Below are 17,906 nucleotides of genomic sequence, written 5' to 3'. Positions count from 1 at the left end.
AATTCTTCAGTACACACGTACAAAATTCTCTTTGTTTTGTGTTCAATCACACAAACAAATTCAAATTTTAATAATAATGTTTTTCTTCACTTTAGGCGCAAGTTTTTGTTTAATTTCATTAATTTCACAAACAAAACACTAATTTGTGTAAAATCAATCAATCAATTGTTGGTTGAAGAAGTTATGCCAAGCCAAGCAATTGGGTAGCAAGCAGGGATGGAAAATTCAGTACAATAGTACTTTTTTCAATACCTTTTTACCCAAAAAAGTACCGTAGTACCCCCGTGACCATTTCAGTACCATTCCAATCCTTCATTAAACCATGATATATATATATATATATATATTTGATTTTGATTAGAATTTGTTATGGATTTGACCGACATACGTATGCAGATAAAGATATTGATGTGATTGGAATATTTCTCTTGAATAAATGAACAGGTTTTCGACCGATAACTGTTCAGTTATGATTAAAATTACAAACATTACATTAGGTTAATGAGTTCCAATTTTTTAAATGGATATGTTTGTTAGATACTCAATTTGGCATCCTCATGTTTGTTTGGGGTATATTGGCTTTCTAGAAAGAGGTAGTGAAATTAAAATTAGTCAATAGCATACATATTCAAATACAATCGAAAGAAGCAAGAATTGTCATATTATTACCATCAGAAAGATACACTAAGTGATATCTTGAAAATCAATCTGTATGAAACTGAATAAAATGTTTTTTTTTTATTTTCTTGAAAAAAGTACTCTTTTATTAAGAAAAGTATTCTTGTGGTACCTTTTCACATTTTTTATTTTCCATCCCTGGTAGCCACACGGCAAACGACTGTCGCTGACTCTAGACTCTATGGTTGCGTTTAGACTCTAACAGCAAGTGTTGTTGTACAAAAAACGATACAACAACCAAATGGAAATTTGTTGTTGTAAGTTCTACTAGTGTCAACTCATTTGACAGAAAAATGTAAACAAACAAATTATCATTAAGTTATTTTTATTTTGAAAATGAAATATTTTCGAATCCTCAAAATAAAAATTGGAAAACATGAATGAAAATCTATCAAATTTATATTTCTATCGCTTCCACATCTTTCCTTTAATTGAGCCATTGCCATATATATGTGTAACACGTATGAAAATGCTGGGAATAGCGAGTTATTCCTTCAAGAAAGATTTGCTTCCTCAAACTTTCCCAGCAGGCAGATTGATTAAATTGAATACGGAAGCACATTAATAAAGAACAATTTCAAATTGTATGCGTTCCCAATTTTCCTGTTGGGTGATTTTTAAAAACATAATTTGTCAAATTCATATTGACACTAGTATTACGTTGGAATCAAATCAGCTGGGATTTGCTGTTACCTTTTATAATTGTACCATGGGCGACTAGATTTTGAAAATTAAAAAGGATTTTTGTCATCCTTTTTAAAAATATATTTTAAATAAAAAGTAGTAGTATCATGATACAATAATTACAAGGTACGGCAGCTTGAGGTGAATAACAAAAAAGCAACTATGCACGTGTGGCCTCTTCTGACAAAAATAAAATAAATATACGCAACAAGCGTTTGTGTTTATTTGACATTTTTTCTGCAGAAAACTAAAAACGTGTTGCGTGGGACTGACTGCATCACCAATTTTCTTTTAAGCGTACTTGGCATTATCGACACCAGTATTAGCGATCAGGCACACAAAGAATTCGAACTATGGGCCAAACATGATCAAGCCGAAGAAGATTTTTGTATTATCGATGAAAATGATGAAGGCAGTCAATATGTTGATTTACTATTAAATCCAGAACGTTATACGGGTTATAAAGGTGAATCGGCACATCGTGTCTGGAATAGCATCTATAAGGAAAATTGTTTTGGTGTACAAAATCGTAGCAATACATTTTCTGATTATTTGGCTCAAATCGATTTACACAAAATGTGTTTGGAACAGCGTGCCTTTTATCGTATTATTTCCGGTCTACACACCAGTATTAATATACATTTATGTTCGAAATATTTACTCTCGGAAACGAAAGATTTCCTATCACCTCAAGGTGTATGGGGACATAATATTCAGGAGTTCAAACGTAGATTTAGTCCGGAGACAACGAATGGTGAAGGACCACATTGGTTGAGAAATTTATATTTTATCTATTTGGTGGAATTGAGGGCTTTGGAAAAGGCAGCACCCTATCTGAGAAGGGAGAATTTTTACACGGGCATTGTTGAGGAGGATCAGGAGACTAAAATGGCCATTAATGATTTGTTATCCGTGATAGAGTAAGTAAAACAAATCATATTATCAACATTGAAAACAAATAATATGTGATCCATCTTTTTTTAGGTCATTCCCAAATCATTTTGATGAGAATGCCTTGTTTTCGCACAGCCCTCAGGGTATACGTTTTAAGTATGAATTTAAAGAGAAATTTAGAAATATTTCTCGCATTATGGATTGTGTTGGTTGTGATAAGTGTAAATTGTGGGGCAAATTACAGGTAAGATTGTTTTAATAATTTTTAACTTTATATGTACACTTTTTTTATTATTTGTATTAATTAAATTACACAATTAAACAGTTTCAAAATAAAAATATTGAAATTTTAAAAAAATAAATAATATTGATAGATTATGAATTTTTTAATGACAACTTTTTATTATTCAATTGCAGACTCAGGGATTGGGTACAGCTTTAAAAATATTATATTCAGAAAAATTGAACATTGCCACCGAAAGCGGTTTATGGGAGAAACCACATATTGAAATTGATCCCATTTTCCGATTGAAGCGCAGCGAAATTGTTGCATTATTCAATGCATTTGGAAGGTATGCAAACATAATTGAAACTATTTCTTGATTTCATTACTTACTAATATTCTTCCTATTTTTTTTTATTTCAGACTCTCTAATAGTATTTACGAAATGGAAAACTTTAGAAAATCTCTTAGATAATAAGAGTTACAGTGATAGTAAAAGACATTACCTTAGCCAAACCATTTCCTTAGGCATAGAATACTTAATTTATCAGCCTGTTCCACGATCTCGAAAGAAAATTTGTGCGAACGAAGGCTACTCACTCACTTTCGCATAAGAATGCGTTCCACTAACTTTCGTTCTTTCTTTCGCATAGCCTTACGTGATTCAGTGTTGCAAAATATTTTTTGGCAAAATTAATCGCGAAATAAGGCAAAAAAAGCGCCAAATGTCTAATTTAAACGCGAAAAAGCAGCAGTGGCTCTGTCTCAACTGACAGTTCAGTTGTAAACAAACAAATTGTAAATAAACAAACAAAATAAAATTTCTAGTGATTGTGTTCAGATTATTTGTGTTCTTAAAAAAGAAAAAAATGAATATTTCTGTGGCCCTGTTTTTTATGGATGATGAGGAGGAGGTACAAAATGTGCCACGGAGGCATTTAAGAGATGCTTCGAATTTATTTGAAGTACCTAACAACCAGTAAGTATGATTGTATTTTTACATTTTTGAAATAATAAAAAATGATTTTTTCTAGGTTTGTGGCCAATTTTCGTGTGTCGAAGGAAGTTTTTCGGGCTCTTTTGGATATGATGGAAGAGAAGTGGGTGGCCGGTTGCAGAACTACCCAAATCCGCCCCGATTTAAAACTTGGCACATTCTTGCGGTTTTTGGCAACAGAATCTAGGGAACGAAGCCTTGACTTCAACAGCGAAGTCGACAGTGAGCAGAACCATTGCGGAATGTCTGCAGATTTTTGAGGACCACATTTGCGGCCAATGGATAAAAAAGCCGACACTTACAGAGGAACGCAACACAATGGAGGCTTTCTATGAAAGAACAATGTTCCCTGGAATTGTTGGATGCGTTGATGGCACGCATATCCGCATCAAGTCACCAGGGGACGAATTGAAAGCCCTTTACTATAATAGAAAGGGTTATTATAGTATAAATGCAATGGTGGTAAGTAAATACATTTATCGTAAAGCGATTTTAAAATTATTGTGTTTTTTCGAATTAGATATGTGACCATAAAATGCGTATAACATTTGTCGACGCTAGACATCCCGGAAGCAACCATGATGCATTTGTATGGGAAAGGAGTGATCCAGACAAGTGTATGCAAAGGGAGTTTGACAATGGAAAACGAAACTTTTGGATTCTCGGTGAGTAATTTGTATACATCTTATATCATAATACATCAATTACATTTGTGTTTTCTTTTTTATAGGGGATGGAGGATACAAATTGAAGCCCTTTCTTATGACGCCTTACCGCAGCCCTAGAGATGTCGCCGAGAAAAAATTCAATAAGAGACATGCTAGTGCGCGTAACGTCATTGAAAGGTGCTTTGGGGTCCTAAAAAACAGATTCCGATGTATCATCGGATCTCGGGGCCTTCATTATGACGCTGCAAAGGTAGTGCAAATTATAAATGCATGTTGTGCGCTGCACAACATGTGCATACACTACCGATCTGAAGAGCCGCCAGGTGATGTTATTGATGATGATCTGGAAGACGAAGTGGATGACAATAATGATCTTGAAAGCAGAGCTGACGCAATAAGGAGAAAAATTGCAATAAATTTGTAAAATTAAAAGAATTTTTTATTAAAATAAAATAAATTAAATTAAAAATTAAAAAATTAGTTTAAATTATTATAAAAGGACTATAGTTAATTGTTTTGTGAATTGTTTTGCAAAAAAGTTGATAGAATTGCTTCTATAGACTTAAGCATTTTTGTTTGGGCCTCGGCACAATCTGCCATTCTCTCTGCAGCGTCAGCCATCCTTTTGCTTGCATCTGCTTGCTCCTTGGCTATTGCATTTGCCTGCTCGACCAGCCGCAATTGCCGACGGATAAGAGGTTTTTGCTCTCCGACGTTGGAACGTTTTTTTGCTGATGATGTGGATGGAAAATTATGTTGTGATGTGCATTTGAATGGGGGTGATTTCTGCACGGTTTGATGTTCCATGTGTTGACGAGGGGACGTTGTTTGTTTACGTTGGTGTTGCTGTTGGGTCTGTGTTTGTTGTGTGTGTGCTGACTGTGTCTGAGTTTGTTGTGTGTGTGCTGACTGTGCCTGTTGTTTTGCATATTGTTGAGTTGTGATGGTACAGGTTTTTACGTTTATTTGTTGTTGTTGGGTATGTGATTCTGGGGAACTGAACTGCCTGGTAGGTGTTACCACTGCTACGGCCTTGGATGGTCTTGATGGGGTGGTATCCAATGCCTCGAAGCAGTAATCTATTTCGTCCGCGTAGCCAAAAGTTTTACCACTTGGTGCTGCGGACTTCAACAAGAAGAGTGTCCGGTCAATTGCTGTTTCCAGCTCCGTTAGGCACTCAAACCGGTATAAACCACCCCCTGTACCTTGCAGCCCTTTTTTATTTTCCGCAATTTTCTTTTTGGTGCGGGACTTTAGATCGGCCCACGTCTGTAAATAGTAATGCCGGTCAGACAAATAGATCGTAAGCCGAGTTTTCTGACTTACCTTTTTCCACTCTGCAATTGTGCGGGAAGGAGGACCCATGGTATTTAATTTAAAAACTAACTTCTTCCAGTGGTCCTCCAGGGATTGCCTGCTGCTTCCAAAAATTGGCACTCCTCTGGCAAACTCGGGATTCTCCTCCATATACTCAACTAGTGCCCGCAGCTGTGTAGTTGATGATTTTTTCGTGCTGGAATTGAGAAAATAAAAAAATTATTTATTGTTCCCATAATAAATTGGATTTATTATTTTTACTTACATTTTTGTTTCCATTTTCAATTAAGCAATGTTTATGTTTTAAAACAGATTTTCCTTAATTGTTATCGTACGACAGCAAACACACAAGTGACTGATTTTGACATTTGTGTTCGCATGCGTACGAAAGAAAAAAGATAGTGGAACGCAAAATTACACTGAAACGCTTACGTTTTCGTTCGCATTGATTTTCGTGCAAATTTTCGTTCTGATGGATTTTAGTGGAACGGAAATCAGCTGTTTGTCGTGTAAAAGTTGTGCGAACGTGTTCTTTCGATATCGTGGAACAGGCTGTATATTTGACAATTGTTGAGGCATCCTTTATGTTTTTTTAGAATATTATTTTTTCATCCGTTAATTGTTTTGATTTATCTTAAAACTATTATTGTTGTTACATGTTTTGTATATACACTAAAAATACCTTTCTACTAAAATATCCATCCAATATTAGTATAAAATAGTGATTTGGACATACCAAAAGGAAATTATAAGGTTTCTCTTTTCCGGTCTAATATCAATATTCATTTTTAGCCCCTTTATTCCCAAGTCCTCCCAACATCCTCTTATACACGTATATTACATTTATTTATAAACTACCCAAACATAAATTAGATTTTAAGTATATTTATTATGTGTATTTATAAATGAACTTTGTAATATATCTATATTTAATATGTTGTATATTATTTATACAAATGATATTTAAAAACAAACAAAACAAATTATACAGGTGCAATTTTGAAATAAAAGTGTAGAACATTTTCAAAAAAAAGTGTTTTTTTTTTTAATTTTAAAGTGTACACTTTTATGCTATGAATACACATTGTAGTTACCATCACTAGTGCCTTCCTGGAATTTTAAGTTCTGTAAAAAACAGAAGCCCTAAGGTCCATTTTAAAGCTCTTCAACAGGTAGGTAAAATGATATTGTGTTAGAACTGTTACATGGTTTCCATATAAAAAAACCGACCCCTTTCTGCCAACTTTCCAATCTGTATTTTTTATTATCTGCGATTTAGTAACTATTCCTCTTGAAGGATAAATGAATGGAAAAGGCCATGGTTTCCATATAAAAAAAACCGACCCCTTTCTGCCAACTTTCCAATCTGTATTTTTTATTATCTGCGATTTAGTAACTATTCCTCTTGAAGGATAAATGAATGGAAAAGGCCAATTTTTTAATTGAATTTAAATTTCCATACCCATACAATACTATACTACAATAAATGATTTTGAAAAGTGAGGTTAAAACTTCCGAAGTAATGGAAAAGTCCACTGGTAACTATGAAATACAACGTAGGATCTAAAGTGACAATTTTCAGCACGAAAATGTACCTCTTTTAATATAAAAAGGGGGTAACGTAATACAGCCAATTCAGCTGGGAGATGTGTTCCAAATCCTCAAAATAGATAAAATGACAAAAAGGGAGGGCCGTTATATAGGAGCTACCCAAAAAGGGGACCAATATTATTGGTATGGACATTTTATACTACAACATATTTTATTCAAAATTACAAATTATAGAAAACGTTCCCAATCTCTCCAAAAATACACAACTTTTGGAAGTACCGTAATAGGTGTGTTACCCTAGTCGCTGCAGCTCGTTACGACTGACAATGTCGATGTCCGTGTATATATATGGTAAATCTTGTGGTTCTTTCTACGACGATATTCACCGTCGTCGCAGATCGGATCGAAGATGTTTTCCCTTGCGCAAGTACCCATGCTTCTGATCCATACACCAATTCGGGTAGTATCAGCGTCTTGAGTGTGAGTTTGGTCTGGCCTAGTCTCTAAACTGCTTACTTAGACCATAATAGCATCTGTTGGCCAACAATATCCTTCTCCGAATTTCAAAACTGATGTTATTAGTTTTGTTTATGGCGGTACCGAGGTATATAAAATCTTTAACTACCTCGAAGCTGTAGTTGCCAAGTTCCACACTTGGTCCGAGTCTACTGGACGTCTTACGCGTTCGCAGTAAATGGCGAGAAGACCAAACTGATGGTATAGCTTGGTCTTCTCGCCATTTACTGCCAGACCCACTTTGGCAGATTCCTTCTCAATTAGTTCAAAGGTGGCTGTTACAACTCCAAATACCAAATTACAGCAATTTCGGTTGAATAACGTGCCCAAAATACCAATCTTTTGGGGGTATCGTAATATCGGATCTACACCTAATCCATTTAAAAACCGTTCGTTCGTTTACTCAATAATTTGTACAATAATTACAAAATGTTGTTCGTCCAGTAAAAGAGAGTGAATTGAAAGAGCACATCTGACAGTAGTGCTACTGAGTATTTGCAAATTCTTACAAGGAAAAATGTACTTAGTAAGATTTTTTTGTACCATCAGCTGATATTTAATTTTAATTTAATTTAATATTTAATGTTATTGAAAAAGTAAGCGAACGAAACTTATGTCGACATAAAATTTTAGGCTAATTAAGGGGACCCCCCCCCCCCCCCCACATGCTCGGTGTTAATTTTTTTATTTAATTCGAATCTACTCTAATTCTAGAATGTCCCTACAAAATTTCAAGTGAAAATCTCAAGAACTCTTGAAGAAATAACCGATTTATTGTGTCAGCATCAAGTGACGGCTGAAGGGCTTCCCAAACTTTAAGCGCGATTTTCTCTCTTGCGAATGGCGGGCACTAGGACAAAGTCAATCGGTGAAGAACTTCCTTATTTTTTAACTTAGTTTGTGGTAAAAAAATAGGCGATTTTCTAACAAAAATTTCAAAGTTCCGCCATTTTGTTAATTGTTGTGCGAAGTCAATAATCCTAGTTCATACGAGAGCCAGACATCTACTCTTTGTAACACCGTTTGAAGTTTCGGATTCCGATGTTCCAGTGAGGAGTTATCATGTCCGCCATCAAAAATAAGTACTTTTCTTTGATCACAAAAAACAACAACAAACATTTTTTGTAAATTATTTTTCTTCCTATTTAAATCTTCAAATATATATGTGCAAAGTTACAAACCTTAACAATCATTGGTATTCATTTACCAGCCCATTTAAAATCTTAAAAATAAAAAATTGTGAATGGGGGGGTCCCTTAAGTATATCCTTTATAGGGTCGAAAATTAATATTTAGGTAAGTTACAAACAAAATTAATATATCCTGTATAATAAACTATTGATGGATATGATTCCAATATAAACCCGCTTACATACCGACTGATTATAAGTATTAATGTCGTAAAGTTTCAGTTGTTATTGTTGTATGTGTAAATATATTTGATGCAAGAAGGACTTCAGGGCAGTTCAACAAACATATTTATTTTATTATTATGTTTATTTCATATTAACGTGTATATTCATAGTAATATATAAATGCAATATTTATTCACATTATTAACAATAACAAATCAACATTATATACGTTTATTTTTTAAAATTAACATATTTCGTTTGTCCACCCTGAGCAATAATCGAACCATCTGATTTTCTCTTTAGAACACAATCAATAAATGCCATAGATTTGCCCACCTTTAATGTTTTGGCATCGACAATTACATCATCATTTTCCTTGGCTGGTGACATATAGCTAACGCGCAGATCGACACTTGTGCCAGGATGTGAATCGGCCGACATTAGAGCATAACTTGTAACATGATCGACTATGGTTGCAATAAATCCACCATGCAAGGTACCGGCAGCATTTAAATGAGATTTTGCTACGCGAAATTCACCAATACAACGACCATCGCCACCACCTGTCACTTTGAACTGCAAAGAAAATATTTAATAACAAATAAAATCAGAAGCAGCATAATTAAATTAAATTAAACTTTAATATAGAGTACACATATCAACTCTGTGCTAATTATTTTCATGTAAAATTTAGCAATGATCTTTTAATATTCATCATAATTTTATAGATAAACACGTTTATGGGCCAATATGTTTTTTTTTTTTATCAGAACACACATTTTTATCAGTTTATTTTGCCTATGGTTTTGATTTTGCTACATGTTTTTACTTTCACTTTTGTTCGACAAACTCATAGCTACATAATGATCTAGCACTTTGATCGTTTTCAATATTAAACATGTTGTGAAACATTTGCGAAATTGCTGTGGAAAAAAAAATTAACCATTTGAATTTACCACATTGGTGAGAGAATCATGGCCGCCCGCTTTTCCATAATATTCAGCAATAGATTTTAAAAACTCTACTCCACGCTTAGCTGACATCTTGGGATAGTAATTTTTAATAGAAATAATGGAACTGATGTGGCTGAATGAATTTTATAAACTAACAACAAAAAGTTTAATCTATCTACGGAACATCTATATATACGTAACTACAAACATAAACAAGAGATAATGATTATGTTTGTAGCTGCCAGACTTATCAATTTAGCGTTAAATATAAACTATTTTAAACAAAAACAAAAAACCCGGCCAAGGCTCCAAACCAATGAACATTAACAATCGATAAACGATTATTTAAAATGTCTTAAATATATCGTAACCGTTAGCTGAGGACTATTGTAAGGCGACTAGCATGGTATAATAATAAAAGGTAACAGCAAGTGTTGTTGTACAAAAAACGATACAACAACCACATGGAAATTTGTTGTTGTAAGTTCTACTAGTGTCAACTCATTTGACAGAAAAATGTAAACAAACAAACAAATTATAAAGTTATTTTTATTTTGAAAATGGAATATTTTCGAATCCTCAAAATAAAAATTGAAAAACATGAATGAAAATCTATCAAATTTATATTTCTATCGCTTCCACATCTTTCCTTTAATTGAGCCATTGCCATATATGTGTGTAACACATATGACAATGCTGGGAATAGCGAGTAATTCCTTCAAGAAAGATTTGCTTCCTCAAACTTTCCCAGCAGGCAGATTGAGTAAATTGAATACGGAGCACATTAGTAAAGAACAATTTCAAATTGTATGCGTTCCCAATTTTCCTGTTGGGTGATTTTTAAAAACATAATTTGTCAAATTTATATTGACACTAGTATTACGTTGGAATCAAATCAGCTAGGATTTGCTGTTACCTTTTATAATTGTACCATGCGTCGACGTCGACGTACGAATTTTCAAAGTTGAAAAAAGAAACAAAACATAAAGAAATATATTTTTTTCGATAAGAATATTAAATATTTGAACACATTTTATAATTTCTTAATTTTATTCCGCGATTTTGTTTACTTCGCTAAAAGAAATGGATTCGATGTATTTGGGTAATATGGCCGTACAAAACATTTTTGCCATAGTGGGGATGTTGAATATTTTGTACGTAACGTTGTAATCGACATTGTTCTATGGACTATAAAATAAGAGAATTCACGTTCTCGTTCACATCGTACTGGATTTAACTAAAAGGATTAATTAAATAGTATAATAAGTAAGCGTGAAATTGGAAAAGTTTGCCACTTGTTCAGAAGGGGAACATACTCAGATTACATAAAATCACACATAGATAGATATTTTTAATATATTAAAATTATTAAATTAATCCAACCAATTTCCAAAATTAATACTTCCGGGGATTTGATGTGGTTGTCATTATCGGGGCACCATATTGCATTGATGAGATATGCCGGCGAAGTTTGAAACAACTGCTGTTATGATTTTTTATTCCCCAGGGAAGCGGTAAAGCGGTGTACACACTATCATTTTTGACTGTCAACTTTTTTATCGATTACTGACTGTCCAACAACCATAAATATTTTTGTGGTTGCCTGATGAATGACAAACATGTGAGGCCACACTATCAAACAAGCAAAATTTGGGCAAGAGTGCCATTCAAAAATGTTAGTGTGTATACCGCATATAGGGCTAAGCAGAATACTCGCGTTGAGCCATCCGTCACGTTATATAACAAACATATACATATAAGTAAATCGACTTTCGACTAATCGATCGAAGTTGACTTTTGATCTCTGAGAAAATCGTAAAGTCGACTTTTCAAGATCGACTTTCGATTTTCTTCATAAATACTTGGTTTTTTATCACAAAGCTCAAATTGCCCAAAAATTTCACTTTTCTAAACTTTACATTATCTGTTAAGAATAATTCATATAAAAATCAAATTTTTAGTCGATTTCGCAGAATTCAGTAAAAGTCGAAAATCGATTTTGAACAGTTTTTACAGAATCTAAAGATCGAAAAGTCGACTTTTTAGTCAAAGGCAATAATCGAAAAGTCGAAAAATCGACTTTTTGGTCAGAGACAAAAATCGAAAAGTCAAAAAGTCGACGTTTACTCTCGAATACGTTCAATGCGTTACGCGTTCAATGCGTCTGTAACAGCTGTAACAGAAGGCGTTGGGCAACACTGAGTGTGAAGTTAGCTGCATTACCAAGTTTTCGAATTTCCGTCATAATTCGCCATTGTCCCCCATTTTGGATTTATATGTACAATCAAAGAACACTTGTTACACTTGTTGAATCAAAGACGCTTTACAAACTTTTTACAAACTTTAAACGTACAAATTTTTTAAAGAATCACCAGAATCACACTAAACGATTTCAGGTTTGTTAATTTGGTTATTAATTATTTATATTATTTACTATATATATTATAATATCGTGCCTCACATGTCTTTAACATTACGCGTTCAATGCGTCGTTAAACACTTGCAGAAAGGAAAATTACATTTTATATGAGATTTATATAAGACCGATCAATTAATAATCTTCAAAACAGTCTAAGGACTTGTGCGTATACGTCAAAATCGTGACATATATATTTTTGTCATCATTGATGGACACCTGGGTCATGCCATAGTCGTAATTCGCGTAATTCGAGCGCAATCAATTCGACCAGCAAAACGCTTGGAAGAGACCCACATTTTGATACAGCATAATTCCATCCAGGTCTGTGTATTGTTGTAATCGGTATAACAATCTAAATCAAATACCACTATAAAACATATTAAATTACATCATGGGTTATTATTAAGATATTATTTAAGATATTTTTTTTTTATTATGCAATTTCGGCTGCTGGTGAAGACATTGTAAAAAATAAAGTCATAGTCATGTATGTTTTTTCATAGTCATAGGCAGATGTAATAGCGCAACTTGTTCTAGTGACCATACATAGGGTAAGTGCTCCTAATGTCGGCATGTACCAGTACTCGGCATCCGCAGATTAAGGGGACCCCCCCATTCTCGGGGTCAAAATTTTTCTTGATATAATTCGAATCTACACTGATTAAAGAATGTCTCTACAAAATTTCAAGTGAAAAAGAACTCTTGAAGATACAGCCGATTTGTTGTGTCAGCATCAAGTGACGGCTGAAGGGCTTCTCAAACTTTAAACGCGTTTTTCTCTAAACATTTTTTTTGAGAATGGCGGGCACGATAACTCAAAAACTAATAACCCTATCGATTCCAAATTTTGACACGTTTCTCTGTGAGTGTATCGCTATCGTATGAACTAGGATAAAGCCAATCGGTGAAGATCTTCCTTATTTTTTACCTTGGTTTTTGGTCAAAAATCGGCGATTTTTCAAAAATATTTTTTCAAAGGTCCGCCATTTTGTTAATTTTAGAGCGAAGTCAATAATCCTAGTTCATACGAGAGCCAGACATGTACTCTTTCTAACACCGTTGGAATTTTCGGATTCCGATGTTCCAGTGAGGAGTTATCATGCCCGCCATCAAAAATAAGGACTTTTCTTTAATTACAAAAAACAACAACAAAACAATAACAACAATTTTTTGTAAATTATTTTTCTTCCCCTTTAAATCTTCAAATATATATATGTGCAAAGTTACAAACCTTAACAAGCATTGGTATTCATTTACCAGCCCATTGAAAATCTTGAAAAATTAAAATCGAGAATGGGGGGGGATTCCCTTAAGTCACTTGTAGGCCTTGGGGAATTTTCACCGGGAATAGAAAAACGAGGGAAAAAACTTTAAACTTTAACTTTGGGGTTTAAAGAAGTTGTTTACTCAACATTAGTCAGTAATGCCAAATTACAAGCCACATTTGGTTACCTTAAGGGCATTTTCAATGGTCTGGTAAATGATCTTCACTCACTTCACACACTGGATATTTTTTTTCATTCCGTTTTCAACACCTGAAATCATGGTATAATAATAAAGGTAACAGCAAGTGTTGTTGTACAACAAACGATACAACAACCACATGGAAATTTGTTTTTGTAAGTTATACTAGTGTCAACATCATTTGACAGAAAAATGTAAACAAACAAATTATATAAATTTTGAAAATGAAATATTTTCGAATCCTCAAAATAAAATTTGAAAAACATGAATGAAAATCTATCAAATTTATATTTTTATCGCTTCCACATCTTTCATATAATTGAGCCACTACCACTTATATGTGTAACACATATGAAAATGCAGGGAATTGCGAGTTATTCCATGAAGAAAGATTTTCTTCCTCAAACTTTCCCAGCAGGCAGATTGTGTAAATTGAATACGGAGCACATTTAATAAAGAACAATTTCAAATTGTATGCGTTCCCAATTTTCCTGTTGGGTGATTTTTAAAAACATAATTTGTCAAATTCATATTGACACTAGTATTACGTTGGAATCAAATCAGCTGGGACTTGCTGTTACCTTTTATAATTGTACCATGACCTGAAATCTGAAATATTTACCATATTTTCCAGAGTCTCCACAAAGTATATATATTCTTAACCCTTTGTGGCCCAATGTTGCCCACAAGCAACAAAATATTTTAGAGCTTATATTTTATATGCAGCTAACAGATATATATTAACAGATATATATTATTTCATATGTCAAGACTTGATTATGGACGAAACATATCAAAAGAAAATTCAAAAAAATTCAAAATTTTGGAATAGTTATGAGCTTTTTAGTATAGAGAAGAGGATAAATTTATGTACAGTACTAATTTGTGTATACAGTCCAAATTATTTATATCGCTTCGAATTCAAATTGTACAAATTCTAACCACAGAATTATTTTTGATTCTTGTAAAATTGAATATATAGAATAATTTAAAATGATTTTTCTGACAATTTTGCATTTGGTTTTCTTGATATTGGACTTTAATTTTTGCGAAAGAATGTACTGTATCTCCCGAATGCAAGGATATATCGATGTCAAATTTTGTGCATATCCTATGTAGGATAGTTGCATTAAATCTGTGAAGAGAAATTTGTTCTAAGATTGCGGAAAAATTTCGGGGCTCAAAGGGTTAATCAGAATAAAATTCTATGTCGGTTTATGCGCGTCGGTATTTTGAGGATTTTGGACACACACTTCAAGCAATTTGGCTGTAATTTGGTATAATGTCTTTATTTTTCAAGAATTTCAATTTATTAATTTTATTTTGAGTGCTGGGGTACTGTACTGGGTTCTGAACATCTTCTAAATAGTTTAACTGTAAAGTTATGTCTGCATTTCGATATACACATGTCCTCTCGATTTACAGGAATCGAATTGGATTGTATGATATTGAATTTCTTATAATGTTTAAATTTAATGATATTGATGTCGACTTACCTATAATATAGGACGATGTCTCATATTAGATCCTGTTGTGTCCCTGATTGTGAAAATGGACAGAAGAAAACAAACCGAAATCCAGAGATTTCCATGCACGCAGTGAGGCCTTCATGGAAGGGAATGCTGGAGGACGTGTATGGAATTCCAATAAAAAATTCGTCACATTTATGTTACCGACATTTCAAACCGGATATGTTTAGCGGAAGGAAAAATCGAAAGATGCTTCTAAGTACAGCTTGGCCTTGCGTATTTTTACCAACTCCTCTGAAACATTATGATCATAATTTAAATTATTTAGAGGACAAAAATGAATGTAAGTCGTCGTCAAATATGTAATTTGTCTTTTAAATGATCGATCAATATATGAACTGTTTGAAGACATCTGTACTAAATCTAAGCTTTCGAGCAGAACATTGAATTTCATTTTATAATTTAATGGTCTGTTCCCTTACTGCAAGAATATACTAGTTTTTACTATTTTTGTCGATATCATAAAGGAAAATTTGTTATAGTAGTAAAAAGTAGTAGATTCTTGCAGTACGGGAACAGACCTATAATATTTACTCACCCCTATTCCGTATGTCGACGACGTTTCGACTGTTTCTCAAAAAAAAAAAAAAACATTTTTGAGTCGATTTATGCATGTCCCTCCGTTTATATATTTTAATAAACAAGATACAGATCAGCTTATAATCCGAATGGGATGAAACTTTATTTGGCCCAAAGACGAGGGCTTTTGAAATTGGTCAAAATCGGTTTTGATATATATATATATATATATACTAGATTTTCTAGAAATCGATTTCGATTTATATAGATCCTATATATTTTTCGTTTCTATTGTTTCTAAAATATTTTCTTAACGTATTGAATAGAGTCTAAAATCATGTATCCCGACAGACCATTTTCTTAACTTTCATAAAAAATCTTTCAAACACTTCAGTCGTCAACTAAAATAACGACGAAGAAATCATCGACATCTGGAATAGGGGTGATTAAATCAAAAATATTTTTTTTGTAATATACTAAAAAGGACTACAGACAGTCGTATACAGTATCCCTATATTTTATATGTATATAATTAACCACTCCATTCCCTTACCAGTTTCTCCCTGCATTATTCCAACGCCGTTTCTATTTGCATTTAAAGTTATCGTTAAAAAAGAAGCGTATCTGATGTATTCCTGTTTCCCCTCTATTTACACATATTCCTTTAGTTGATGCCACAGTTGCCATTTGTAAACAAGATGGCACAGATACTGGCAATAACGTTCATGCAGACATTTCAAATGTAGATCATTTCACTGCGGAAGATGTGACATTAGATCCAATGTCTGTTCTTGAAGCAGAATACGCTACTCTTCAAGAAAAATATGCTGCTCTCGAAGAAAAACATGCCATCGCTGTGGAAAGTAAAAATTTACTTCAAAAGGAATATGATTTCCTTCTTCAGAGTGCAATTTTTCCTTCTCAAGATGCCAGTGCGGATAGTGTATCTTTTTCACGAATAATTTGCGGCTCCTCCATTGCACCTTATACAGAGACAGAGATTGATGTTATTCAGCATGTGTATCTTCTTTCGCACGAGAACTATGATCACATGATAAATGAACTAGGATTCTCTCTACCCAGCGGAAGTACCGTACGAAGTTGGCGACCCAAACCCAGCCTAGAGCAATTTGATGAAACTGTATTGAATACGTTGACCAAAATATTCGAGGGAAAGGATGAAAGATACAGACAGTGTGCATTGCAATTAGATCAGCTCAAAGTTACTGATACGGATGATGGAGATGTACCAACATATTCATTGGGTGTAGAACTAATTGGACTATGTGACGGCTGGAGGATATTTGTTGCGTTTGTACTCACGAAGGAGTACAACACCTTAGTGATAGATGACACAATTAAAAAGGTCCTGAAGAAACTGCAACCATTAAATGTAAACATTATTCTGTACATTTTTGACAGACACCCCGTCCAAGCAAAGTTTATAGACCAATACACTGACGGAAGAACAATGAATGTGATGTTTCCTTCCTATTTTGAAGATGGCATCCGGATAATTTATGACATTACCCACCTCCTTATTAATATCACAAACGCTTTTTTTGAAAATACCATATATATTAAGAGCAATCTGGGAAGACAAAGAGATCTTGCATCAACAACATTTCTTAAACTAGTCTTTGATTTGGATTCAGAGCTGGATGAAGATGAAAAAATGGCTCCACAATTGCTAAACACGCAATTTTGTATAAGTTATTACAAAAACTACAACTATCAAACATCTCCCTTTAAACGAGTAGCTGCGATCTACAACCATGACGTGCTTGCCGCATTAGAGAACCTCTCTGTTCAAGATGATGAGCAGAATAGTTTGACAGCTACAAGAACTGTTATCGCTGCCTTAGCACCACTTGTGACCATGTGTTCAAAAAATCTAAGCAGTGATAAAGTGCGATATTTGATTGCGGAAGCCGAATATTTTTTACAATTTTTTGATTGCGACAACCAAAAACTTCTCAGAGCACTAAAATATACTCTACTAACCTTAACGTCGCTTTTAATTGAATATCCATGTGTCTCTGTGAGTAATTGTTTAAATGACTTGATAGAGAGCGATTTCGTTGAAATAAGAAAGCGCTTTTCTAAAAGACCTTCATATAGAGGTTTGTGTGATGTTTGG

General features: G+C 33.7%; 4 protein-coding genes across 4 annotated transcripts; 2 read left to right on the top strand and 2 right to left on the bottom strand.

The window, feature by feature from the left end:
• The first annotated feature begins 76 nt into the window (after window positions 1-76).
• On the top strand, window positions 77-3,444 carry LOC133324493 (ero1-like protein). The gene is made up of 5 exons (XM_061533327.1): window positions 77-97; window positions 1,606-2,282; window positions 2,347-2,500; window positions 2,674-2,828; window positions 2,903-3,444. Exons 1-5 carry the CDS (start codon window positions 77-79, stop codon window positions 2,952-2,954), a joined length of 1,059 nt encoding a protein of 352 aa, XP_061389311.1. The 3' UTR covers window positions 2,955-3,444.
• Window positions 3,445-3,647: 203 nt separating this feature from the next.
• Window positions 3,648-4,630, top strand: LOC133324490 (putative nuclease HARBI1). The gene is made up of 3 exons (XM_061533324.1): window positions 3,648-3,938; window positions 3,997-4,141; window positions 4,207-4,630. Exons 1-3 carry the CDS (start codon window positions 3,795-3,797, stop codon window positions 4,566-4,568), a joined length of 651 nt encoding a protein of 216 aa, XP_061389308.1. The 5' UTR covers window positions 3,648-3,794; the 3' UTR covers window positions 4,569-4,630.
• Window positions 4,631-4,651: 21 nt separating this feature from the next.
• On the bottom strand, window positions 4,652-6,027 carry LOC133324492 (uncharacterized). Its single transcript, XM_061533326.1, has 3 exons — window positions 5,727-6,027; window positions 5,471-5,657; window positions 4,652-5,413 (listed from the first exon to the last, which is right to left on the bottom strand). The coding sequence occupies exons 1-3, from the start codon at window positions 5,738-5,740 to the stop codon at window positions 4,652-4,654; spliced, it is 963 nt and encodes a 320-aa protein (XP_061389310.1). The 5' UTR covers window positions 5,741-6,027.
• Window positions 6,028-9,113: 3,086 nt separating this feature from the next.
• LOC133324491 (acyl-coenzyme A thioesterase 13-like) lies at window positions 9,114-9,925 on the bottom strand. Its single transcript, XM_061533325.1, has 2 exons — window positions 9,839-9,925; window positions 9,114-9,458 (listed from the first exon to the last, which is right to left on the bottom strand). Exons 1-2 carry the CDS (start codon window positions 9,923-9,925, stop codon window positions 9,114-9,116), a joined length of 432 nt encoding a protein of 143 aa, XP_061389309.1.
• Between the last annotated feature and the right edge of the window lie 7,981 nt (window positions 9,926-17,906).

This window comes from Musca vetustissima, unplaced genomic scaffold (genome assembly GCF_032173495.1).
Source record: "Musca vetustissima isolate MV318-11 ecotype Yass unplaced genomic scaffold, APGP_CSIRO_Mvet_v1 utg3405, whole genome shotgun sequence".
Lineage (NCBI taxonomy): Eukaryota > Metazoa > Arthropoda > Insecta > Diptera > Muscidae > Musca > Musca vetustissima.
This window is presented reverse-complemented; position numbering and strand designations above follow the sequence as displayed.